Raw genomic sequence first — 27145 nt, forward strand, 5'->3', positions numbered from 1 at the left:
AACTTCTACCATCAGGGAGAAGATATAGAAGCCTGAACACACACACAAGCCGGTTTTGAAACAGTTTCTACCCTACTGTTGTTAGAATACTGAATGGACTCTCAAACTCTTAACATTTGCCTGTACCTGCGTGCCTTTGCCGCTGTTTACCTATTATTTACTATCTGTGCTCCTTAACTCTGTGATCTGCTTGTATTGCTCACAAGACAAAGCTTTTCACTGTGCCTCGTTACACGTGACAATAAGTTCAGTTCAATTCTTGGTGAGGCCACATGTGGAATATCATGTGCAGTTTTGGTGTCCTTATCTGGAGAAGGATGCTCTTGCTTTTGAGGCACAACTGCTAAGGATTATCAGAGATTCATCATTAGCAGCACTGATGTAGAGCAGTCATTGAATTGGTAAGGATGTATTCACTGGAATTCCTTTTTTAAAAAACATATTTGCTTGTGGACGTTGCTGACTGACCTGTCATCAGTTGCTGTTGAGGAGGTGGTGGTGATGAGCTACCTTTGTTGAATCTCTGCAGTCCACCTGCTGTGGGTTAATACATATTGCCCTTGGGATGGGAATTCTGGCTTGGAGGGGAACTTGCAAGGGGTGGTGTTCGCATGTATCTGCTGCCCTTGTCCTTCCTGATGGACGTGGTCATGGGTATGGAAGCTGCTGTCTAAGGATCTTTGAATTCCTGCAGTGCATCTTGTCGATAGTATGCACTGCTGCTACTGAGTGTTAGTGTTGGAGGGAATGGATACTTGTGGATGCAGTGCCAGGCAAGTGAAGTGTATTTCTTCACACTCCTAACTGGTGTCTTGTTGAGGGTGAACAGGCTTAGGAGAGTCAGGAGGTGAGTTGCACATGCAGTGTTCCTAGCCTCTGACCTACTCTTGTAGCCACTGTTTATGTGGCGAGTCCAGTTGAGCTTCTGGTCAATGGTAACACCCAGGATGTTGGTAATGGAGGGTTCAGTGATGGTAACACTGTTGAAAGTCAAGGGTTGGTGGTTAGATTGTCCCTTTATTGGAGATGGTCATTGCCTGGTGCAAATGTTACTTGTCACCTGTCAGCCAAAGCCTGAATATTGTCTAGATCTTGTTCCATTTGAACATTGAAGTTTAGAACAATTTGGAACAATTAAGGGGTCTTGTTGAAATCCATAAAATTCTAACAGGATAAGACAGTGTAAATGCAGGAAGGATGTTCCGAATGACCAGGGATGATAGAGTCTGTCACTTTGTAAGGACACAGGGTAAACCATTTTGGACTCAGAATTTCTTCCTTTGGAGCGGTGGACCTGTGGAATTTGCTACCACAGAGAACAGAGTTGAAACTTTATTGCTGGAACAGCACAGCAGGTCAGGCAGCATCCAGGGAACAGGAGATTCGACGTTTTGGGCACAAGCCCTTCTTCAGGAATGAGAACAGAGAACAGTCAGGGATAAAACAATGTAGTGCTGTTACATAAGTCCAAACAGCTCTTTGCCATCTTCTGTCTGGCCTCCTTCTCAAAGGAGGTGAAATGTCTTCCAACTCTTTTTGGTAGATTTTTAGTTAATTCAAATCCCTCTTGCGATTTGCAATCATCCTCCGAACTATTATCTCTGTAGCGATTGTAACAAAGTTAGTCAGGTGAACCTGATAGTATGAGTTCCTTGATTGGGGCTGTGAATCTGGTCCAGCAAGGGAGCCCTGACTGACACATGAAAACTGGACTGTCAAACATCCTGGTCACTCTGAGAGCTGGATCAGTGTGAAGGCCTGTCCATGGAAATAAAAGGTTGATTTGGTGATTGGATACTGGCCTCTATGGAGTTTTTCATGTTCTGATTTGTCTCTTTTGGAGTCCAAGTTTTCTCCATTCTGTTTCCATTGCTATTTTCATTCTTCTCATTTCTTTTATCTTTTTGTTTTCTTCCTGTTCCATTTTGCTTTTCCTCAAATTCAAGGGTATTCACTTACTGTTTTCGTGAAATTCAAGTATCTTTTTCATTTTAACTTTTCTTAGCTAAATCCAGTTGTGAATGTCAATTTCATGTTTCTTGTCTTCTGATTTAAAATGTTCGACAGTCACTTTAAGATCTACTCCTTGTGAGATTGTTACCTTCAATTTATCTGCTAACTCTGTTCAACATTGATCACCAAAAACGTTTAGCAACATTCAAAGCTATTTTGAAAAACCATTCCTTTCAATAAACTTTACCACATGATTCTCTTTATATCCATTACCTGTTTGTTCAAAAGACAGACACAGGCCCCTTAAATTCAATAACTTTAAATCCCAATCTAGAGAAACCATTTATAATTCCAGCAGATGATTCTGCGGGAAAAGTCAAATCAAGGAGTGAAATCTGGCTTGATAAATCTTTTCTCTTTTGGTTAGTGTGGTTGTCAGTCAGTGGAACATTGTCACAAATGCTGCAGATATTTTTTAACAACAGGACAGAAGTTTATTATTTAAATGAAGAAATAAAATATATGTAAATGTCGAAGAGTTCAGAAAAGTCTAAGCGTACAGCAGCAAAACAAAGTTTTCACCCAATTTCACAACACCAATTTACAGATATTGTAACTCGGAGCAAGTAAGTCATGTCTTAACTCCTTGGGCTTCTATTTAATTGGTTCTTAACAGTTTCTTTGTCGAGAACTGTGGAGTCTATTCAGAGTCTTTTTGCCAGATCTTCCAGTAACTCTGAGAGCCTAAACTTGTTTAGTTCTAATAACTTGAAGATTCCTAACTAAACTCCTGGTTTAGAGATTTGACTAACTAAGCCATTCTACTGAGGTTACTGTGTTTTTTGAACTGTCCTATACTCCTGTAAGGACCCTGATTTGGTCTCCTCAAAAGTGCCCTAAAACCATTTGTGTTTTCTAAACTAAAATCATTCCTTAATTGTTCTAAGCCTAAAGCAAGCTGAGTGATACTCTGTTAGAAACAACCACTGTATAAATCCTTTTCTATTAACACACCAGAGAGCCATTTGCTTTCTGAACAATGTTAGATTAGGTTCAGATGAACTCTGATCTTTTAAAGAAAATCCTTTGTAAAAGTTACTTTTACCACATCCAAACATCAAAAATAATAACACCTTCCATCATGTAATTAGATGTTGATTAGAGATTTCAAAGGTCAACCAGATCAGTTCAAGGATCAAATTCTGTTTTAGTCAGGGAGCAAGTCAGCAAAAGTGATTCACTGATGTTTAGAAGCAGAAGGTTTCTCTGTTTAGATTGCCTTGATATCCAAGTATTTGGATGCAGCGGCAAGAGGCTTTAGGCAGCCATGGCGCTATGATCAGCAGTCTTGAGTCACTTAAGACTTGGCAGAAGTTCTGAGGAGCTGAGAAGATGACAATGTCATGTTAGTAATAGCTGTGGCTCAGAAGGCCTGTGAGCTATTGATAATTAAATGAAGTTGATTGTGGAGGTAAAGGAGACCCACCAGCAGTATTTTCTTGGTGCAGCTAAGAAATATTGGAGCTTCGAGTAATCCATTAGCAGTGCCAGCTGAGAGAAGCTATCTGTTAGCAAAATAATGGACTTGCACCTGTGTATAAAAGTACTGGTGTATAGAGTCAGGAATCCAGTGAAACACATCTAGAGAAGAGATTAATTAGCTGAATGGAGAATCATTAAGGCTGTCTGTGACAGTATGGCTTTTGAAAGAATTCTGAAGCTAATGTTCAAAAGTGAAGAATTAGAAACTCCACTTGGAGGCAAATTTAAAAGGCATCTGGATGTGGGGGAGAGGTGGTTACGAAGAGTTCTGTCAGATCTGTCTTGATCACATTTGCTATTTATTGCACTCTTTGTGGTGTTTGTTAATTCTTATTTATCTCATTAATTCTAAGTGTTAGGTTAGAATTTGTATGCATGTTGTAGATCATCTAATCTTAATCAAACAGTAAATTTGATTCTTGTTAAAAAATAACAGGGCATCCTGAAGTACTTTATGCTAAAGTACTTTTGAAGTTATTATAACATAGGCAACACCACTGTCAATTTGTGAGTTCAATTTGTGCTTGGTGAGCTCCTACAAACATAGCATGTGTTTATTTTAAAGCTGAGAGAACTGACAGGCTTCAATTTTAATATTTCATCCAAATGACTGTCAGTCTCAGAATAAGACGCAAACCTAGAATCTTCTGACCCCGAGTCACACTTGCTATCCTCAGACCAATACCCTTATTTTAATATTCCCTCTTATAGTCCAGAACTTAGAACCCCTTGGTTCTAGTCTAGGCAATAAATTTGATTGGTCTTAGCATTGCTCCCAAAGGTTGATGCCATGGATATTTGTTCCATTGGACAAATCAAAGAAGTGTATGGAACTATGCCCACTAAAAGTATCTCTAGATTGACTTTTGGGATTTCATTAATTTCTTTACAAGTAGGCAGAGCAGGAGTAGTTTATATAGCTTGTTGGGCCTGCTCTGCCATTTGATTCAGTCATGGCTGGTCTTTGTTTTGAGCTCCACTTTCTGACCTGCTTCCCATATCTTTTAATTTCCTGAAGCCAAAAATCATTGTACTGTATTTCAGTCTTAAATATATTTTGTGATTTGTCATTATGAATATGATCAGAATACCAAATAACACCCTTGCAGTTTTTTGACTCCTTGACTTAATTTGATCTCTCTCATTAAATGTCATAGTTAGTAACTTTGCAAACTTTGTGTATTCTGTTGTCCTGATGTGGAAATTGCTTGTATTTTTAAATATGCTATTTAGTTTTCAAAACAGTTTTGTTTCTTTTTCCAGGTTCAGCGAAAATGATTATTTCATACTGGTTGTTCTGTTGTGCAGCTTCTCTTGAGTTTGCCTGTGTTGTGAATGAAATGGCAGTTCATGGCTGCATCCAAGACTGAGGAGTGTTCTATAGACCCCAGTGGCAAAAACAAAGCTTCACTCAACCCTAGTCCAAAATCTTTTTTTTATGGTCAACCACAGGAGAGTAGACCAGCTTATTCTGTTTCCCAGCATCCACTATGGGAATGGGATGGCTATAATGTGATTGTACCCGTAAGGAAACAGAATACTTGTTCAGGAACGTCTCAGAATGTTGCAAGTCACCCTTACCCTTCTCTACCAGGAGGTAATGGCAAATCCGTAACATTGAGTTCGCACACAGGTTTTCGTTCAAATGTTTTGATCAGTCCTTTTGAAAACTCACCTCTTCATGATCGAATTGGCCATGGATGCAGATCTTATCAGAGACTTGAGTCCCTGGGTTCACGGTTTAATGGACTAGGAAGTAGAACTACATCAAGTTCAGCAAACATTAACAACTTTATCCCCTCAATCCCCTCGAGAGCAATCTCTTGTGAAAATTTAATGAAACCCAATGGTGCCATTACCCCAATTTCACAGCATTATGGTTCTCATAGTGCTGGTTATGAACCTCTGCTCTTGGGCAGAAATGGCCCCAATCATGCAGGTAAACCTACCTCACTATTTTGCAAACCTTTACTGAACACAAATGCGTTCATGAGACCCACCAGTGCCAAAGTGCCTACACTTCAGAAATGTGAAAAGAATGCCAAGACTTTTAATGGAAGTAATGAATTTGGAGACTCAGAAAATGCAGCAAAGCACAATGGTAGCAATGCTAGGGCTATCTCTGGAAGTGCTGTTCATGTTAACACAGACCTTAAGTTTGATCGACCTTTACATCAGAGTGAACATTCCCATGGTAACTTGAAGAGTGCTATCAAGCTAACCAAAAGTAATGCTGGGGATCCAGAGCTTAAGTTTACAGAAGCTATAAGAAGGTTGTCAGAAGACCGCACCCCGAAGAATCATGTGATTGAACGGTGTGTAACATTTTCAAAAGAAACTGAAGGCTTAGCTTCTCAAGGCGTTCATTTTCAGAATGGCCCCTTCAGCAGTGCTGCAGGATTATTGAAAAAAACTGTGCCAAATCTCATTCAGGAGAGAAATAATTTCCAAACAGTCTTAAAAGCTGAGCGAAGTTGTACCAATGTTAACTTGGAGCCTGCAGCTAAAGAGAACTGTGCAAGTAAAGATAATCTAATTGCTCGTACCAACAAAACAGCTGTTGGTATTTTATCCACCAATGTGCACATCCAGAATAGTAGCCCAGTCAGTTTTGCAGCATCCCCGGACTTTCATCATGAGGCTGACCAAAGCAAGAAGTTGATCTCTGTTTCTTCCTCTAAGACAAATGCTGGCTCAGTCACGCTACAGATTGCTGCCATGCAACTCAAGTGTGCAAAAAAGGTTGAAAAAACTGTGGAAAAGCCGAAGAATGATGCAGGTCCTCAAGACTCTGAGTAAGTATCCTTACAGTATTTCCCAACTTATTACATTGCTAATGTTCCATTAAATATTTAAGTCAACCTGTTGCAAAGAAGTGATTAACATATAAAAATGTGGCTGTGGATGCAATATGTTATGATTTGATGAATAGCCTATCTGCATTGGGTTGATGAGTCTGATTGTTTTTTGCTTAGTTCTCACACCACTCGAGATGCTAGCATATTTCAAAACGCTTGGCTGTATTTCTTGATCTTTATTGCAAAGGAGTTGGAGTTTGAAAATAGGAAGGTCTTATTTGAGACAGTGCTAGGAATACTGTGTATAGTTTGCTTTCTCCTAGTTAAGAAAACATTACTGACATTAGAGACGGTTCAAAAGAGCAAGATTGATTTTGAGATAAAAGGGGTTGCCTTTTCAGGAATGGATAATCAGATTACACCTTTATTCGTTAGAGTTCAGAAGTAGGATAATATTATTGAAACACCAGAAGATGGGACGGTCTTCATTTGAACTGTGCTGGGACCAGAGTCCTAGCGAATCGTGTAGCCGGGGCCGTGGACAGCTTTAAACTAAATAGGGAGAGGGGGAGGGTTCAGTTGTGTGGGAAATTAGAAAACCCGATGAAAGGAGGAGGTGCAAGTGCAGAACTCAGGAGGGGTTATTAAAATCTCCAGTGCAGACACAAATAGGACAGAGTAATTGGAAAGGGTTAGCATTCAAACTTCAAGCACACTGGGCAAACAAATGACAATGAGAAAAGGGACGGTTAATGCAGGATTGAAGGTGTTGTGTCTGAGTGCATACCGTATAATGAATAAGATAAATGAGCTTGTGGTGCAAATCAAAAATGGCAGGTATAACGTGGTGGGCATCACAGATGTGGCTGCAGGGTGATCAGGATTGGGAGCTGAATATTCAAGGATATACATCTTATCGAAAAGATAGGCAGGCGGGCAGAGGAGGTCGGGTTGTCTTATTAGTAAGAAATGAAATTTAATTAATAGTAAGAAATGAAGTAGGGTGAGATGGTGTAGAATCTGTGCAGGTAGAATTAAGGAAACAGGTTTTTTTTTGGTTTTAAAAAAAAAACCATAGCTGGAGTTACCTACACTCCAAACAGTAATCAAGAGCTGGGGCACAAAATGCACCAAGAGATAGAAGAGTAAGAAAGGCAAAGTTACAATGATCATGGGGGTTTTCAATATGTAGGTGGACTGGGAAATTCAGGTTGGTAGTGAATTGCAAGAAAAACAATTTGAGTGTCTGAGATGGCTGTTTGGAGCAGCTTGTGGTGGAACTCACTAGGGAACAGGCAATACTGGATTTAGTGTTGTGCAATGAGGCACATTTGATAAGGGAGCTTAAGGTGAAGGAAGCTTTGGAGGCAGTGATCATAATATGATTGAATTTTACTCTGCAATTTGAGAGGGAGTAGATAGAATCAGGGGTAATGGTATTACAACTAAGTAAAGGCAACTACCGAGGCATGAGGAAGGACCTGGGTAGAATTGACTGGGAGCCTGGGAGGAAAGAGTGGAACAGAAATGGCAGGAGTTTCTTGGAGTAATTCAGGAGGCGCAGCAGAGATTCGTCTCCAGGAAAAGAATAATGGAACAGGGAGGGTGAGGCCACCGTGGCTGACCAGGGAAGTCCAAGATAGCATAAAAGCAAAAGAGCAAGCATATAATGTGGTGAAGGGCAGTGGGAAATTTACAAAGACCAACAGAGGGCAACAAACAAAGAAATAAGGAGGGAGAAGATTAAATATAAGGGTAAGCTAGCCAGTAATATAAAGGAAGACTGTAAGAGTTTCTTCAAATGTAAAAAGTGCAAAAGTGGACATTGGGCTGCTGGAAAATGACGCTGGAGAGATAATAGTGGGAACAAGGAAAAGCCTGAAGAACTGAATAATTACTTTACGTCAGTCTTCAGTGGAAGACACGAGTAATATCCCAAAAATTTGAGAATGAGGGGGGCAGTGCTGAATATGGTGGCCATCACCAAGGAGAAGGTGCCAGAAAAACTGAATGGCCTAAAGGTGGATGAATCACCTGGACCATTTGGGCTACACCCCAGATTCTAAGGGAGATAGCTGAAGAGAGAGTTGTAACATTAGTGGTAATCTTTCAGGAATCGCGAGGGTCCGATCGGGTCCCAGAGGACTGGAAAATCACTAATGTGACACCCCTATTTAAAAAGGGAGTAAGGCAAAAGACAGAAAATTACAGACCAATTTGCCTAACCTCGGTCGTGCGTCAAATCCTGGAACCTATTGTGAAGGATGAGTGTATGGTAAAATAGGGCAAAGTCAGCATGGTTTCATCAAGGGGCAATCATGCCTGACAAATCTGGTAGAATTCTTTGAGGAAGTAATGAGCATGTTAGACCAAGGAGAGCCAATGTATGTTATCTATCTGGACTTCAAGAAGGTGTTTGACAAGGTGCCCGACAGGAGGCTACTGAGTTAGATAAGGGCCCATGGTGCTAGAGGCAAGGTGCTAGCATGGTTAAAAGTCTAGCTGTCTGGCAGAGGGGAATAAAAGGGTCTGTCTCAATGGCTACCTGTGATAAGTTGTGTTCTGCAAGGCTTAGTGTTGGGGCCAAAACTTTTCGCTTTGTGCATTAATGATCTAGATGAAGGAACTGAGGGCATTCTGGCTAAATTTGCAGATGATACAAGTATAGGTAGAGGGACAGTTAGTATTGTGGAGGTGAGAAGACTGCAGAAGGATTTGGACAGGTTAAGAGAGTGGGCAAAGAAGTGGCAAATAAGAGTACAACGTGGGAACGTGTAAGGTCATGCACTTTGATAGGAGGAATAAAGGCATGGATTAATCTCTAAATGGAAGAAAATTGAGAAGTTTGAAGTGGAAAGAGACTTGGGAGTTCTAGTGCAGGATTCTCTCTAGGTAAACTTGCAGATTGTATTTGTCTTCCTAACTGATTCAATGATGGAATTTATTTTGAGAGGACTTGAATGTAAAAGCAGGAATGTACTTCTGATGCTCTAAGGCTTTGCCCAGACCATATTTGCAGTATTGTGTGAAGGTTTGGGCCCCATTTCTCAGGAAGAATGTACTGGCCCTGAACCATGTTCAGAGGAAGTTCACGAGAATGGTCCCTGGAATGAAAAGCTTAACACGTGAGGCACGTTTGACTCTGGGTCTATACTCGATGAGGGAAAGTTTAGAAAGATGAGGGAGATCTAACTGAAACTTACAGAATACTAAATGGCCTGGACAGAGTAGATGTTGGGAAGATGTTTCCATTGATTTGGAGAGACTAGGACCCGAGGGCACAGCCTTGGAGTAAAGGGAAGACATTTTACAATGGAGATAAGGAGCAACTTCTTCAGCCAGAGTGTGGTTGAATCAATGGAATTCATTGCCATAGAAGCTGTGGAGGCCAGGTAATTGAGTGTATTTAAGACTGAAGTGGGTTCTTTAAGGTCAAGGTGATCAAGGGTTTTGGGAGAAAGCAGGAGAATGGGGTTGAGAAACTTGACAGTCATGATTTATTAGGTTCCCTTCTTGAGATTCTTATACATTTGATGCAACTGAAATACGCCAACTTCTGTGAACAGCCACAATTTATTTCAGCAAGTAGAATCTTTTGAAGGATCTAATAACACTCTCTTAGCGATGCTTGTGGGGTGTGTCATGTGAGGCTGTCCCAACAAGAGAACAGTTAGGAGAAAGTGCGGACTGCAGATGCTGGAGATCAGAGTTGAAAAATGTGGTGCTGGAAAAGCGCAGCAGACCAGGCAGCATCCAAGGAGCAGGAGAATCAACGTTTCGGGCATAAGCCCTTCTTCAGGAATGAGGCTGGTGTGCCAAGCGGGTTGAGATAAAAGGTGGGGGGGGGGGGGATATTTGGGGGAGGGGCACTGGGAATACGATGGGTGGAAGGAGGTGAGGGTGATGGGCCGGAGAGGGGGTGGGGGTGGAGAGGTCGGGAAGAAGATTGCAGGTCAAGAGGGTGGTGCTGAATCCTGGGGTTGGAACTGAGCTAAGGTGGGAGGAGGGGAAATGAGGAAGCTGGAGAAATCTACATTCATCCCGTGTGATTGGAGGGTTCCTAGGCGGAAGATGCGGCGCTCTTCCTCCAGGCGTCGTGTGATCAGGGTCTGGCGATGGAGGAGGCCAGGAACCTGCATGTCCTTGGCGGAGTGGGAGGGGAAGTTAAAGTGTTCAGCCACGGGGCAGTTGGGTTGGTTGGTGCGGGTGTCCCAGAGGTGTTCCCTGAAACGTTCTGCAAGTAGGCGGCCTGTCTCCCCAATGTAGAGGAGACCACATCGGGTGCAGCGGTTACAGTAAATGATGTGTGTGAAGGTGAAGGTGAATTTGCGACGGGTATGGAAGGATTAGATTAGATTACTCACAGTGTGGAAACAGGCCCTTTGGCCCAACAAGTCCACACCGACCCGCCGAAGCACAACCCACCCAGACCCATTCCCCTACATTTACCCCTACCCCTAACACTACGGGCAATTTAGCATGGCCAATTCACCTAACCTGCACGTTTTTGGACTGTGGGAGGAAACTGAAGCACCTGGAGGAAACCCACGCAGTCACGGGGAGAATATGCAAACTCCACACAGTCAGTTGCCTGAGGCGGGAATTGAATCCGGGTCTCTGGCACTGTGAGGCAGCAGTGCTAGCAAGCATGCCGCCCAGTGGGATCCATTGGGGCCTTGGAGGGAGGTAAGGGGGGAGGTGTGGGCACAAGTTTTGCACTTCTTGCAGTTGCAGGGGAAGGTGCCAGGAGTGGTGGTTGGGTTGGTGGGGGGTGTGGACCTGACGAGGGAGTCGCGGAGGGAGTGGTCTCTCCGGAACGCTGATAGGGTGGGGAGGGAAATATATCCCTGGTGGTGGGGTCTGTTTGGACTCCTCCCACTCTGCCCCCTGTAAAAACGCCATCCCATATTCCCAATTCCTTCGCCTCCGCCGCATCTGCTCCCAGGAGGACCAATTCCACTACCGAGCAGCCCACATGGTCTCCTTCTTCAAAGATCGCAATTTCCCCTCCGACGTGGTCGACGATGCTCTCCACCGCATCTCCTCCACTTCCCGCACCTCCGCCCTTGAACCCCGCCCCTACAATCGCCACCAGGACAGAACCCCACTGGTCCTCACCTACCACCCCACCAACCTCCGGATACATCGTATCATCCTCCGTCATTTCCGCCACCTCCAAACAGACCCCACCACCAGGCATATATTCACCTGTGCCTCCACACACATTTACTGTATTCGCTGCACCCGATGTGGTCTCCTCTACATTGGGGAGACAGGCCGCCAACTTGTGGAACGTTTCAGGGAACACCTCTGGGACACCCGCACCAACCAAGCCAACCGCCCCGTGGCTGAACACTTTAACTCCCCCTCCCACTCCGCCAAGGACATGCAGGTCCTTGGCCTCCTCCATCACCAGACCCTGGCCACATGAAGCCTGGAGGAAGAGCGTCTCATCTTCTGCCTAGGAACCCTCCAACCACACGGATGAATGTAGATTTCTCCAGCTTCCTCATTTCCCCTCCTCCCACCTTATCGCAGTTCCAACCCCCGGATTCAGCACCGCCCTCTTGACCTGCAATCTTCTTCCCGACCTCTGTTCCCCTGCCCCCACCCCCTCTCCAGCCTATCACCCTCACCTCCTTCCACCTATCGTATTCCCAGTGCCCCTCCCCTGCCGCGCCCCCCCCCCCCATCTTTTATCTCAGCCCGCTTGGCACACCAGCCTCATTCCTGAAGAAGGGCTTATGCCCGAAACGTTGATTCTCCTGCTCCTTGGATGCTGCCTGGCCTGCTGCGCTTTTCCAGCACCACACTTTCCAACAAGAGTCATGCATGCAAGACACAACTCACTGGCACTCTTTCTCTCCTCCCTTCTCTCTTTTCTCTCCCCCCCCCCCCCCCCCCCCCCCCCCCGCCACCCATAGTCACATACCACCCAAAAAGAATGTAAAGCAGTGAGGTTATTCCATAAAGCAGTGTAAGTTTCGATTGTCACATCCTGCCTGCAAGACAGAAAAAAGCATCCCCACCCCGTCACCCGAAACACCAAATTTCTTACATGTCAACATAACAGATTAACCCTTTAACACCTCATGAGGTGAAAATGGGTTAGCTGTGCTGAAAGTAATCTGTGCCATTACTGGGCCTAATGTGTTGGGGTGGATAAAGGACATGCAAGATGGTGTTCAGGCCTTCAAGTTCTGAGGAAGGGTCACCAGGTCCGAAATGGTAACTTTGATTTCTCTTCATAGATGCTGTAGGACCTGCTGAACTTTTCTAGCAATTTCTGTTTTCGTTCCTAAAGTTATTGAACTCTGTATTGAGTCCTGAAGGCTGCAGGTACCCAAGCAGAGAATGAGATGCTGTTCTTCCAGCCTGTCTTTTATTCCTTCTCTCCCTTCCCACAACACTGATAGAGCCCCATTGATCCTCACTATCCACCCCACCAACATTCATTGCCATTTCCGCCATCTCCAGTGGGATGCCACCACCAGACATTCATTTGTGGGATGTGGGCATTGCTGGTTGGCATTTATTGCCCATTTCTCATTGCCTTTGAGAAAGTAGTGGTGAGTTGTCGTCTTGGACTGCTGCAGTCCCATCTGCTATGCGTTGACCTGCAATGCCATTCATGAGGGAATTGCAGGATTTTGACCCAGCAACTGGAGGAACACCGATATATTTCCAAGTCAGGATAGTGAGTGGTTTGGAAGGAATCTTGAGGATAGTGATGATTCTGCTGCTCTTGTCCTTCTAGATGTTTTTTCCATCTCTAATCAGCATTTCACAGTCTGTTCCCTCTGGGACACCCTGGTCTTCTACTCCACTGCCAACACCTCTCCACATCACCTTCTCATGCAATTCCAGAAGATGCGAAACCTGCTAGTTTGCAACATCCCTCCTCACTTTCTAAAGCTCTAGATACCTTCCTTGTGAAGCACCAATTTGCTGCACTTCACTCAGTCTAGACTATTATTTTCACTGCTTTCAGTGTGATCTCCTCAGTATTGAAGAGGCTGGGCATCACAGGACATCTGTGTTCTGTGTACAAAAATTATCCTGAACTTTCAGTTGCCTACTGTTGCAATCCTTGGCTAACATTTCTATCTTGAGTCTGTTGCATTGCTCCAACGAGGCTCAGTGTAAGCTGAAAGAACAGCATTTGTTGCTTACGGACCTTGTAGCCTTCAAGACTCATTATAGAGTTCAAAAATTTTGGAACCTGAAAGTCCTCTTTCCAAGTTCTTTATCCACTTCCAAGTCCAGGCCTTAACCTCACATGGTAAATATGCTACTTTCTCCCCACCCCCACCCTCCCCTAGCTTATCTCTCCATGCTTCAGGCTCTCTGCCTTTATTCCTGATGAAGGGCATTTGCCCAAAATGTCGATTTCGCTGCTCGTTGGATGCTGCCTGAATTGCTGGGCTCTTCCAGCACCACTGATCAGAATCTGGTTTCCAGCATCTGCAGTTATTGTTTTTACCTCATTGATTTTAACCCTATTGCGAATCCTCTTGCAAGGATGCCTGCCTTGAAGAAGTTTTCCTCATCTCTCTACAAGAATCTCGGAGTCCCTCTCCCACTGCAACTCCCAGGTCATTTCCTCTGCCCTGAAGCTCTTCAATCATGTTGTGAAACAAACTCGGTACGACAGCCACATTTGCTTCCTCAGTGCATGCCTTCGTAACTCTATGCTACTCTTTCCCCACCCCCACCCTCCCCTAGCTTATCTCTCCACGCTTCAGGCTCTCTGCCTTTATTCCTGATGAAGGGCTTTTGCCCGAAACGTCGATTTTGCTGCTCATTGGATGCTGCCTGAATTGCTGTGCTCTTCCAGCACCACTGATCCAGAATCCCTTATCCTCACATGGGCTGTTTCCAGACCAGCCAACCTATTTTTGCCTACTAATGGTCCCCATTATCACCTCTTTCATTTTTCTGAGCATATTATCATTTATCTTTTTGTCTTCCTAATGGTTGTGTTTTATTTTCTCTTGCTTGTACAGTCTCTCTTGTGCCCTCCCAACTTGCACCCACCCCCTGCTATAGTCCTCATTAATACCACCTTTTTCCTAGCTAACACCAGTTCTGAAGAAGGGTCACTGCACTTAGTCATAGTGATGTACAGCACAGAAACAGACTTGTCTATGCCGACCAGTTATCCTAACCTGATCTAGTCCCATTTGCCAGCACTTGGCCCGCATCGCTCTTAAACCCTTCCTATTCATGTACCAATCGAGATACAATTACAGCATTTAAAATGCAACAGCCTCCATCACTTCCTCTGGTAACATATTCCATACACTCACCATCGTCTGCGTGTAAAAGTTGTCCCCTTAGATCCCTTTTAAATCTTTCCCCTCTCACCCTAAACCTATGTCCTCTAGTCTTGGACCCTCCCACCCCAGGGAAAATACCTTGTCTGTTTACCCTATCATTTTATAAACCTCTATAAGGTCACCCCTCAACCTGTGACGGTCCAGGAGAAACAGCCCCAGCCTATTCAGCCTCTCCTTGTGGCTGAAACCCTCCAACCCTGGCAACATCTTTGTAAATCTTTTCTGAACCCTTTCAAGTTTCACAATATCCTTCCTTGGTGTGTTAATTCTGCTTTCTCTCCACAGATGCTGTGAGAGCTGCTGAGTTTATCCAGCAACCTGTTTTATGTCAGATTTCCATCATTTGCAGTTTATCCCCATTCCCATTTGGTTTGACAAACCCATAGCAATATATTACCACCTAACCAACGAACATTAATTTTACGCACTAACCTCTTGTGTTAGATGTTATCTAAAGCCTTCTGAACATCCAAACATGCAACCTCCAGTGGTTCTCCCTTACCTATATTACTTGTTACATCCTCCTCAAAAATACTCCACTAGATTTGTTAAGCAAGATTTACCTTTCATAAACTCTTGCTGGCTTTGTGCAGTCCTGTAAATGGTTTCCAAGTGTTCTGTTATCATACCTTTTATAACAGACCAGCATTTTGCCCACAACTGATATTAGGCTAACTGGTGTGTAATTCTGTTTTATCTCTCCCTACCTTTTTAAATAATCTGATCACATCTAGTTACCAATCAATCAATAGTAATTGCTGCAGTTCTATAGAACTTTGGAATGTGACTACCAAATCATCTAATATTTCCAGGGCAGCTTCCTTTAGGAACCAAATGGAGAACAGGCTACCCTGGAATTGGGTATTTTGTAATGAGAAAGGAATAATTGGCAAACTATTTGTGGGAGGTCCCTTGGGGAATAAGTGACCATAATATGATAGAATTCATCATCAAGATGGAGGATGTTGTGGTTGATTTTGACAGTAGGATCTGGGTCCTCACACTCCCCTATTCTGCTTTCCTTTCTTGCTGAATTTTAAAATGCTCCCAATCCTCAGACTTGCTTTTTCTGACAGTTTTGTGTCTCCTCTTTGGATCCAGTCTTGTCCTGAATTTCTTTTAAAGCCATTGTTGATGCACCCTTTTCCTTTTCTATTTTTGCCCCAGATAAGAATGAATAATTGTGTAATTTATGCACTATTTCTTTAATTATAAACCAGGTCAACTCTTTAAGTAAGATTCCCCAATCCATCCTTGCTGATTCGTGCTTTATACTCTTTATTTAGATTCAAGACCATCATTTTGGATTTGACTATTTAACTCTCCATTCTGATAAGAATTCTATCATATTGTTGTGTGTCCTCAAAGGGGACAGTACAGCAAGCTGTTAATTAATCCTTTCTCTTTGCACAATACCCAGTTTAGGTAGCCTGTCTTCAGGTTGGTTCATCAATCTATTGATCTTAAAAAAAGCCATTACACATACACCAGAAAATCCTTCTCCTGAAAGATCGTTGATGGTATGGTTTGTTGAATCTATATGTATATTAAAGTCACCCATGACTACATATGTGTTGAAAATGTGTTGCTGGAAAAGCGCAGCAGGTCAGGCAACATCCAAGGAACAGGAGAATCGACGTTTCGGGCATTATGCCCGAAACGTCGATTCTCCTGTTCCTTGGATGCTGCCTGACCTGTTGCGCTTTTCCAGCAACACATTTTCTGCTCTGATCTCCAGCATCTGCAGTCCTCACTTTCTCCTCCATGATTACATATGTGCCTTACTGCCTGCGTCTGATTTCTTATTTAATGCCTTACCTTATATCTCCAGTGCTATTTGGGGACTGATAGGTGTCTTTCAACAAGTTTTTACTTGGTGTTTTTATTTTGTAGCTCCATCCATACAGATTCCACATTGTGATTTTCTGAGCCAGTGTCCTTACTCATTATTGCGTTGATTTCTTCCTATATGTCTGTCCTTCCTAAATAATGAACACCCCCTGAATGTTTAGCTTCCATCCTTGGTCATCCTACAGCCATATTCCAATAATTGCAACTATGTCATAACTGTCTATATTTATTTGCTCTGCTAGCTCCTCTACTTTATTGCTCTGTGCATTAAGACACAGTCTTTAGACTTGACTTTTTTAACCTTGTTAGTCATCTTAGTTTTATTTTGCACTGTGGCCCTTTTTTTTTGTCTTTTCGTTTTGCCTTCCATTTGAGGTTCTTGCCGCCGCCTTTCTTCCTCGCCATGTTCCTCCAGCTCCCAGCTCAGGCTCCTGTATCCTTGCCATTGTAATTTACACCATGCCCGACCACATCACATTATGGCATTGAGGTAGCAAATCAGCCATGATTATTATTGAATGGCAAAGCAGTTTTGAATGGCCTATTCCTGCTCCTAGTTTCTACATTTGATTGAACTTCATAAGATGCTGAATTTCTGGATGAGACAAAGATTGGGGAAGTTACGGATATTGAGAAGGGTTGCCAGAGAATACAGGAAGATATAGATAGGCTGGAGACTTAAGTGGAGAAGTGGCAGATATAATTTAAGCTGGGCAAATGTGAGGTAATATATTTTGGGAGGAAGCAAGTATATAGGAAGCAAGTATATGGGAAATGGCAGACCCCTTAGAAGTGTTACATGCAGAGAGATCTAGGTGTACAGGTCCACAGTTTTCTAAAAGTGGCAACACAAGTGTATGGTATGCTTGCCTTCATCGATCAGGACATGGAATATAAATATTAGCAAAACATATTGCAGATGTGTAGTTGGGCCACGTTTAGAATATGGTGTACAGTTCTGGTTACTATGCAACCAGAGGATATAGAGGCGTTGGGGATGGAACAGAAGATTTTTACTGAGTTGTTGCCTGGTTTGGAGGGTCTCAGTAATGAGGAGAGTTTGCACAAACCTGGTTTGTTTTCACTTGACCGTTGGAGGCTGAGGGCGACCTGATAGAAGCTTCCAAAATTGAGAGACATGAATAAAATGAATAGTCATAGTCTCTTTCACCCAAGGTAGAAATATAATTTACTGAGGAACACATATAAAATAAAGGCAGGAGAAAGTGTAAAGGAGATGTGAGAGCTAAGTTCTTTTAAACAAAGGATGGTGAGTACCTGGAGCGTGCTGTCAGAGCAGGTGATGAAGGCAGCGACAATAGCAACATATAAGAAGCATCTTAACAGATACATAAGTGGGGAACAGAGGGATGCAGACCATGTAGAGGCAGTAGGCTTTTAGTATGGAAAAGCGTCATGTGTTCGTGTTGGCTGAAGGGCCTGTTCCTGTGCTGCACTGTGTTATTTGTCCTTTGTCTTGCGAGGTGGACTTGGTAAGGGTATCTCTTTATAGATCGGTCCAGAACTAGGGGTCACTTTAAATTAGGAATCCCCCTAGAGTAAGAGATGAGAAATTTCTTTGAGGTTCGAAATACTTTATAATTTCCCTCATCAGAAAGCAGTGGAAGCCAATTCATTGAATATTTTTGAGGAGATAAAATATTTAGGCAATGGATTTGAAGGTACTGGTTGGAATATAGGATTTGAAGTGTAAACAGATCAGTCATGATCTTTATGGAGTTCATTCGAGCGACTGAATGGACTACTACAGCTCCTACTTTGTTCATAACCATCACAGCGTTTCCCTTCTATTTGCCCAGTTTAAAAAAAAACTAAGGAAACATAGGTTTTGAAAGAAATTATTGATAGTATATAAAATACTGCACTACCAGGCTATCTTAAACTATGCTCTGTTTCTTACCAGGCAGGAGACTGAGGAGGAGGAGGAGGAGGAGGAGGAGGAAGAGGTTGCAGATGGACTGGGTGATACCAGCAGCCAGGAATGTGATGGTAATTTCGATGTCCTTCAGTAATGGATATTTTCTTATCTTTGGGTACCTCCTTCATTCCTGAAAGCCACGTCATTGTACAAGGCTTATTCATGTAACTTGACAATGTGAAAAGAGATCCTTTTACCCATTATGTCCACACTAGTCATCAAACACCTATCTGCTGTTTCCCATTTTCCAGTATTTGGTCCATAGCCTTTTATTGTCCATGGCACTTTAAGTGATGTCTCAATGCTCGTTAAGTGTTGTGACGGTTCCTGTCTTTAACACCTTTGCAGGGCGAGCTGCTTGTATCTATTACACGCTAGGTAAAAAATTCTTCTTTAAATCTCCTCCTGAACCTCCTGCCCTTACCTTTTAAAGGCGTGCTGTCCTAATTATTGATCCCTTACTAAAAGGAAATATTTCTTCCTATCTATCTATACCCCCTTCTGAACCCTCTTTAGTACAGTCACATCCTTTCTATAATGATGAGACCAGAACTGTGTGGCACACAGTATTCCAACTAAGGTCTAACTAATGTCTTCTACCCCTGCTGTTGTATTCAGTGTTCCTACTAATAAAGGTAAGTTATCCATATACCACCTCAAACAACCTTTATCGGCTTGTCTTGTTGTCTTCAAAGATCTGTTGTAAGCATTAACACCAAAGTTCCTCTGATTCTCTGCACTTCCTAGGTTCCTGCCGTTCAACATGTATGCCCTTTTCTGTAGGTATTGGCATATGTTTTAACTTTTATTTGAAGGGCCTCTCTATGCAAAGTGCTGCAAATCCTAATGACTGATTGAAGCTTATGAACATTTTTTGTAATTCTGCTTCAAATTCCCGTGTCCTGTTTCAGGTCTAGTTTGATTTTTATTTAAAACAAATTTTAGTCCCATTTTCAGTCTAGACCTTTGTTCCCAGATTTGATCTTGGTCGTGGGAAAACTCTTCACAATTTGTTTATTGCTGTCTACAATTTCATTTGAAACATTTAAGGATTTTTTTTCCCAAAAACAACTGAGTTACTTTATTCTACTTGTCATAGCTCAAGAGGCAACAGAAAAGGCTGAGAAATAATAAACTGGGACTTGAACGATAATTGACTTTTTCATATGTTCTGTTTTCTCATGGATTTCAAAATTTATACATTGCCCACAAAAGTATTATTCTTGGTAATGTATGTTTGTTTCCATTTTACTTCTAAGCTTAAGTAGAATAAATAGGTTTAAAGTCAAAATTATTAGGTTTGCATGACATTTCAATGATACTTCCATGGTCTGAATTTAAGGATATAGGGAGTAGGCTCATATATTGGCTATTTGACCCTTGAAACCTTCTATAAGACACAAACAATCTTGTACTTCAATTCCACCTCCTTACACCATAACACATCCTTTGATTTCCAAAATATTTATCAGCCTCCGTCTTGAATAAATTCTACGATTAAGGACCAATCATTAGAGCCAAGAGTCCCAAAGATTCGCAAGCTTCTGTTTTGAAGAAATTTTTCTTCCTCTTAGTCCTAAATGGCTGACTCCAAGCTCTGGACTGCTAAGGCAGAGAAATATTCCCCATTGGAAGTGTACTTCACAGATTTTTCTCTTTTGTTTTTAGAAGGATAACGTATGATTCAGTTGAAAACAATTTTCCTTTTTAAGAAATCTGCCCAAGCTGAGGACTAAGGGCTCATTACTGTTAATTTTAACATTGTTGCATTTTAAGGAGTAAGCAAATACTAGTTGCTGTTTCGTTTTTAGAAGAGTTGGAGTGTTCTACCATCTCTGATTCTTGTTCAACTGAATCAGCACATGGTTTATCTAAGGTGGCCTTTAGTGAACTACCGGAATCTACTGATGCCAGGTAAGTTTGCTGAAATGTTTTATTTAATTTGACTGAAGAACTGAAAGTCTTACTGTAGTTTGCTTTTATTTTCCTAGTATTCTGTAAGGAATTGTACAAAGATTGATAGAATTCCTAGAGTCCAAAAAGAGGCTATTCAGCCCATCAACTCTCACCCAGACACCTACCTTTTCTCCAAAACTTCTCATTTACCCCATGGCAAATCCTCCTAGATACAACAGGCAATTTAGCATGGCCAATCCACCTCGTCTGCACATCTTTGGACTGTGGGAGGAAACCAGAGCACCTGGATGAAACCCTTGATAACACTGGGAGAATGTGCATTTTTCGCACAGTCAGTCAACTGAGGCAGGAATCGAACCCCAATCCCTGGCACTGAGGCAGTTTATTCTCTCCCTCTCTTCCTTATCTGTACCTTTTTAAGTTATACTGCTTTGAAATGTATTCGTTTCTCCATGGACATAACTGGGCACTTTGAATCAAGATGCATATTTGTCTAGTTCTTTATTTAATGCTGCAGGTTGCAATGTTTCTTTTAATTTGAGACAAAGTTGATGTCTATTAGGGTTAGAAACTTCCTGACTTTCATGTTGCTAGGTGCTTAGATGTTACTTAGATGTTGATTAGATTGTTGAATGGATATTGGTTGCTATTAAGATAAAAGCCTGCTGAAACTTAGGAGAATTTTTTTAACCTGAATATAGTCCATGCTCATTGCAGAGCCATACCAACTTTTGGGTTTTCGTGGCCAAATAACTTGTTCACTATTTGATCAAAATTCCTCATTCCCCATTTATTTTTAAAGAAAGGATATTCATCAGATGGGCACATGGGCCGGGGAGTGGCAGATGGAGTTTAATTTAGATAAATGTGAGATGCTGCGTTTTAGACAGGCAAATCAAGGCAGGGTATATACACTTAATGATAAGGTCCTGTTCAGCAACAAGTGTTGCTGAACAGAAAGACCTTGGCGTGCAGGTTCATAGTTCCTTGAAATTGGAGTCGCAAGTAGATAGGGTAGTGAAGAAGGCATTTGGTATGCTTGCCTTTATTGGTCAGTGCATTGAATAAAGGAGTTGGGAAGTCATGTTTGTGGCTGTACAGGACATTGGTTAGGCCACTTTTGCAGTATCGCATACAATTCTGGTCTCTGTCCTAATGGGAAAGATGTTGTGAAACTTGGAAGGGCTCTGAAAAGATTTACGAGGACATTACCAGGGTTGAAGGGTTTGATCAAAAGGAGGAGGCTGTATAGGCTGGGGCTGTTTTCACTGGACTTTCAGAGGCGGAGGGGTGACCTTTTAGAGGTTAATAAAATTCAGGGACATGGATAGAGTAAATAACGAAGATCTTTTCCCTGGGATGGGGGAGTCCAAAACTAGAGGGCATAGATTTAAGGTGAGTGGGGAAAGATTTAAAAGGGACCTAAAAGGGCGCACGTTTCACGCAAAGGGTGGTGCATGTATGGAATGAGCTGCCAGAGGAAGTGGTGGAGGCTGGTACAATTACAACATTTAAAAGGCATTTGAATGGGTATATGAATAGGAAAGATTTGGAGGGATATGGGCCAAGTGCTGGCAAATGGGACTAGATTTCTTTGGGCTATCTGGTTGGCATGGATGAATTGGACTGAAGGTTCTGTTAACGTGTTGTAATCTCTGACTGTGTGTGTTCTTCTACTCATTGTACAAAGTCCAACGGTTGTGAAAATGTATGTTGCTGCCATTTTATCTGAGGTAGCTTCCAGCAACCCCTATCTCAAATAAGTAATTTCTGTGTTTTTCATATTGATGTTTTGAACAATCTTTATGCAATTTTCTCCTCACATCAAGATATATTTCTTGCAATGGTATTTAGTGTACAGTGAATTTAATGTTGTATACTGCTAATGCACTTACATATTCTCTGTGATTCCCTTTTTCCCTAAGGAATGTTTTTGATTCTTGCTACCCACAAGTAACTGAATGTAAAATTCAAGTTGCTAAACCAGCATTGGTAAAAAGCTTATTTCATGATATGCCTCTGACGATTTACTTTGGAACTTCGAATGAGAAAAGTAAGGAAGAAAACCTAGATTTATTTGTACTTATTGTTTCAGTAAAGGATTTTGTATTCATTCATATGGTGCTGCATTGTTTCAAGAAAAAAATAAAATTTGAATTTCTTTTCCTTTGTTTGGGTCTCTTAATTTTGGTTTACTTTTAAACTTCTGCACCCAATACATCTTGTCTGTCTTCTAATTTCTTTCTGTATGGCTGTCCCTTCCTTGTTTAAATCTCATGTCGAGACCTAGATATTTGGACGCAAATGATCTCTTCCCAGGTGTGAATTCATTTGCAAGCTTGATATTACGTTGCCTTTTTGTTCACTCTGGTTATTCTTCAATAAGTCATACTGCTGGTCTGCCTTTTTGGATTAGTGTAGTCTGTGTTGTAGAGGTCTTCCCATAGTCCCTATTCTCTGGGATCCAATAGGAGGTTTAGCACTGGAGTCATCGTTGTGGTTCTGTTCGCCGAGCTGGGAATTTGTGTTGCAGACGTTTCGTCCCCTGTCTAGGTGACATCCTCAGTGCTTGGGAACCGGAGGAAAGATCACAGAAGTGCTTCACAGGAGGCTCCCAAGCACTGAGGATGTCACCTAGACAGGGGACGAAACGTCTGCAACACAAATTCCCAGCTCGGCGAACAGAACCACAACAACGAGCACCCGAGCTACAAATCTTCTCTCAAACTTTGAACTGGAGTCACCCTTCGGCAAACCAGGTAGAACAGCGTATTTCATCCACTGAAAAGATGATAGTATACAGGACTCAACGCAATTTAACAACTTTACGGTCACTTTTATATGTTTTTAAATTTTCTGGATTCTTTTAAAATGAAATTTGTCCTGGATTTCTGATCCAACCATGTAACTATTACGCAACCATCTTTGAAACGTTCATGGCCTGCGAAGGAAGTTTGAAGGCTAGTACTTATTAACCTATCCAGTTTCTGAAAACAGACACACAACTTAAGGAAGTTCTATTAATGTGTGAAAGAAGGGAAAGCACATTTGATAACACTGAAAGGAAAATGACGTGAGAAGAGAGGGAGATTTGTATCCTGGTTTGAGGAACAGTGAAAAGAATTTATGGAGGGGGTCAACGCATTGGGATACGTGAGTGGCCAGGGAGGTAAGGGAAGGAACATAACACAGGCGAAAGCTTTGAAGGAAGGAATGAAATTTGTTTCATTGTGTTTTGTGGAAATGTTTTCAGTTTTGTTGTGAAATTGTGAAAAATCCTCATTGTTGGGTCCTTGCCTTAATTTCCCTAATCTTATTTGCTCAATGCCAATTAGCACATGGCTCAGGTAGTAATCCAGAGGTTTTTACTTTTGATTGTTTTTCAATTTTTAGTATCTAGCCTCTCGTACTCCCTCCGCAGAATTTCTTTCCTAATTCTACCTATGTTGTTTGAAAAAGCATGAATAACAACCACTGAATTCTCCCAACTTGCAGTAATTTCATCTCCAACACAGTTCAGATATTCCAAATACTGGGACTGGAGACACAACACAGCCATCTGGACTTACTGTCTTGGTTGCAGCAAACAATGTCGGTTCTCTCTCTTCCCCCTCTTTCTCCTTTTCCCCCCACCCTACCGCAAAGTGTCTTGCAATCACTGCGTTGCTATTTGTTCCTTGCTCTTGTATGGCTTCCTGTGTTATCTACTGGATGTTGGCTCACCCATCCTGTAGCCCTCATTCTCATTCAAACAAGTTGTGAAATCCCCAGATTTCTTGGACAGTTGCAAAGCCCAGTAATCCTGTGCTGCTGCTCTCTGTATTCCCTTACCCGCTTCATTTGTGGTCTCACACTCACTCATGTTTCTGACCACTGATTAAAGCAGAGGACTTTCTCCAAAGGCACGTGGTCACCTCTGGACTAGTGTGTCCAGGAAACATCCCTTCCCATCATTCATAGAACATTATAGCGCAGTACAGGCCCTTCGGCCCTCGATGTTGTGCCGCCCTGTCATACTAATCTGAAGTCCATCCCACCTACACTATTCCATGTACGTCCATATGCCTGTCCAATGACGACTTAAATGCACTTAAACTTGGCGAATCTACTACCGTTGCAGGCAAAGCATTCCATATCCTTACTACTCTCTGAGTAAAGAAACTATCTCTGACATCTGTCTTATACCTATGTCCCCTCACTTTAAAGTTGTGTCCCCTCGTGTTTGCTGTCCCCATACTTGGAAAAAGGCTGTCCCTGTCCACCCTATCTAACACTCTGATTATCTTGTATGTCTCTATTAAGTCACCTCTCAACCTTCTCTCTAATGAGAACAGCCTCAAGGCCCTCAGCTTTTCCTCGTAAGACATTCCTTCAATACCAGGCAACATCCTAGTAAATCTCCTCTGCACCCTTTCCAAAGCTTCCACATCCTTCTTATAATGCGGTGACCAGAACTGTACACAATATTCCAAGTATGGCCATACCAGAGCTTTGTACAGCTGCAGCATGACCTCCTGGTTCCAGAACTCAATCCCTCTATTAATAAAGGCCAAAACTCTGTATGCCGCCTTAACAACTCTGTCAATCTGGGTGGCAACATTCAGGGATCTGTGTACATGGACACCGAGATCCCTTTACTTATCTGCACTCCCAAGAATCTTACCATTAGCCCAGTACTTTGCTTTCCGGTTACTCCGACCAAAGTGTATCACCTCATACTTGTCCACATTAAACTCCATTTGCCACCTCTCAGCCCAGCTCTGCATCCTATCTATGTCTCTCTGCAACCTACTACATCCTTCGTCACTATCCACAGCTCCACTGACCTTAGTGTCGTCTGCAAATTTACTAACCCACCCTTCTAAGCCCTCATCCAGGTCATTTATAAAAATGAGGAACAGCAGTGGGCCCAACACCAACCCTTGCGGTACGCCGCTAGTAACTGGACACCAAGATGAACATGTTCCATCAACTACAACCCTCTGTTTTCTTTCAGCAAGCCAATTACTGATCCAGCAGGTCAGGCAGCATCCAAGGAGCAGGAGAATCGACGTTTCGGGAATGAGCCCTTTTTCAGGAAAGAAGGACTTTCCTGAAGAAGGGCTCATGCCCGAAACGTCGATTCTCCTGCTCCTTGGATGCTGCCAGACCTGCTGCGCTTTTCCAGCAACACATTTTCAGCTCTGATCTCCAGCAACTGCAGTCCTCACTTTCTCCCCAATTACTGATCCAAACTGCTATGTCTCCCACAATCCCATTCCTCTGCATTTTGTATAATAGCCTACTGTGGGGAACCTTATCGAACGCCTTGCTGAAATCCACATACACCACGTCAACCTGTTTACTCTCATCTACCTGTTTGGTCACTTTGTCAAAAAACTCAATAAGATTTGTTAGGCACCACCTACCCTTCACAAAACCGTGCTGACTGCCCCGATCAGATTATTCTTTTCTAGATGGTTATAAATCCTATCTCTTATAACCTTTTTCAACACTTTACCAACAACTGAAGTGAGACTCACTGGTCTGTAATTACCAGGGTTGTCTCTGCTACCCTTTTTGAACAAGGGAACCACATTTGCTATCCTCCAGTCCTCGGGCACTATTCCTGTAGACAATGATGATTTGAAGATCAAAGCCAAAGGCTCGGCAATCTCTTCCCTTGCTTCCCAGAGGATCCTAGGATAGATCCCATCCGGCCCAGGGGACTTGTCCATTTTCAATACCTTTTCCTTGTGAACCTCAATCTCTTCTAGTCTAGGTGCAAGTATCTCTATCTTCCTCGCCAACATTTTCATTTTCTATAGTGAACACTGTCGAAAAATATTTATTTAGTGCTTCCCCTATCTCCTCTGACTCCACACACAACTTCCCACTATTATCCTTGATTGGCCCTAATTTAACTCTCGTCATTCTTTTATTCCTAACATATCTGTCGAAAGCCTTAGGGTTAACCCTGATCCTATCCGCCAACAACTTCTCATGTCTCCTCCTGGCTCTTCTGAGCTCCCTTTTTAGGTCTTTCCTGACTTCCTTGTAACCCTCAAGCGCCCTAACTGAGTTTTCACATTTTGTCCTCACATAAGCCGCCGCCTTCTTGACCAGGGGTTCCACTTCCTTAGTAAACCACGGCTCACGCGTTCTATATCTTCCTCCCTGCCTGACAGATACATACTTGTCTAGGACACACAGGAGCTTTTCCTTGAATAAGCTCCACATTTTTAATGTGCTCATCCCCTGCAGTTTCCTTCTCCATTCTACGCTTCCTAATTCTTTCCTAATTGCATCGTAATTTCCCTTCCCCCATCTGTAACACTTGCTCGGTGGAGTACACCTATCCCTTCCCATCACTAAACTAAACCTGAGAGAATTGTGATCGCTGTCTCCAAAGTGCTCACCTACTTCCAAATCTAACACCTGGCCAGGCTCGTTACCCAGTACTAAATCTAAAGTGGCTTTGTCCCTTGTCGGCCTGTCTACATACTGTGTCAGGATGCCCTCCTACACACACTGGACAAAAACTGACCCATCTATAGTACTCGTATTGTAGTGATCCCAGTCAATATTTGGATAGTTAAAGCCCCCCATGACAACTACCCTGCCTATCTCACCCCTATCGAGAATCATCTTTGCTATCCTTTCCTCGACATCTCTGGGACTATTTGGAGGCCTTTTGAAAACTCCCAGCATGGTGACTTCTTTCCTGTTTCTAAGCTCAGCCCATACTACCTCAGTTACCGAGTCCCCAAACATCCTTTCTTCAACTGTAATATTGTCCCTGATCAACAATGCCACACCTCCCCCTC

At 42.7% G+C, this 27145-nt stretch overlaps 1 protein-coding gene across 2 annotated transcripts in view; it reads left to right on the plus strand.

Moving 5' to 3' along the window:
- The window catches only part of ttll4 (tubulin tyrosine ligase-like family, member 4), a 109977-nt gene that overhangs the window by 30412 nt on the left and 52420 nt on the right, over positions 1 to 27145 (plus strand). For both annotated transcript variants that reach the window (XM_043694273.2, XM_087989346.1), the window contains exons 2-5: positions 4759 to 6290; positions 18408 to 18493; positions 20234 to 20336; positions 22265 to 22392. In XM_043694273.2, coding sequence (XP_043550208.1) covers positions 4831 to 6290; positions 18408 to 18493; positions 20234 to 20336; positions 22265 to 22392 — 1777 coding nt within the window. In that variant the 5' untranslated portion in view covers positions 4759 to 4830. The remainder of the gene's footprint in view (positions 1 to 4758; positions 6291 to 18407; positions 18494 to 20233; positions 20337 to 22264; positions 22393 to 27145) is intronic.

The sequence above is a fragment of the Chiloscyllium plagiosum genome, unplaced genomic scaffold (assembly GCF_037043375.1).
Source record: "Chiloscyllium plagiosum isolate Xiang-an unplaced genomic scaffold, Cpla_swu_hap1 HiC_scaffold_7, whole genome shotgun sequence".
NCBI lineage: Eukaryota > Metazoa > Chordata > Chondrichthyes > Orectolobiformes > Hemiscylliidae > Chiloscyllium > Chiloscyllium plagiosum.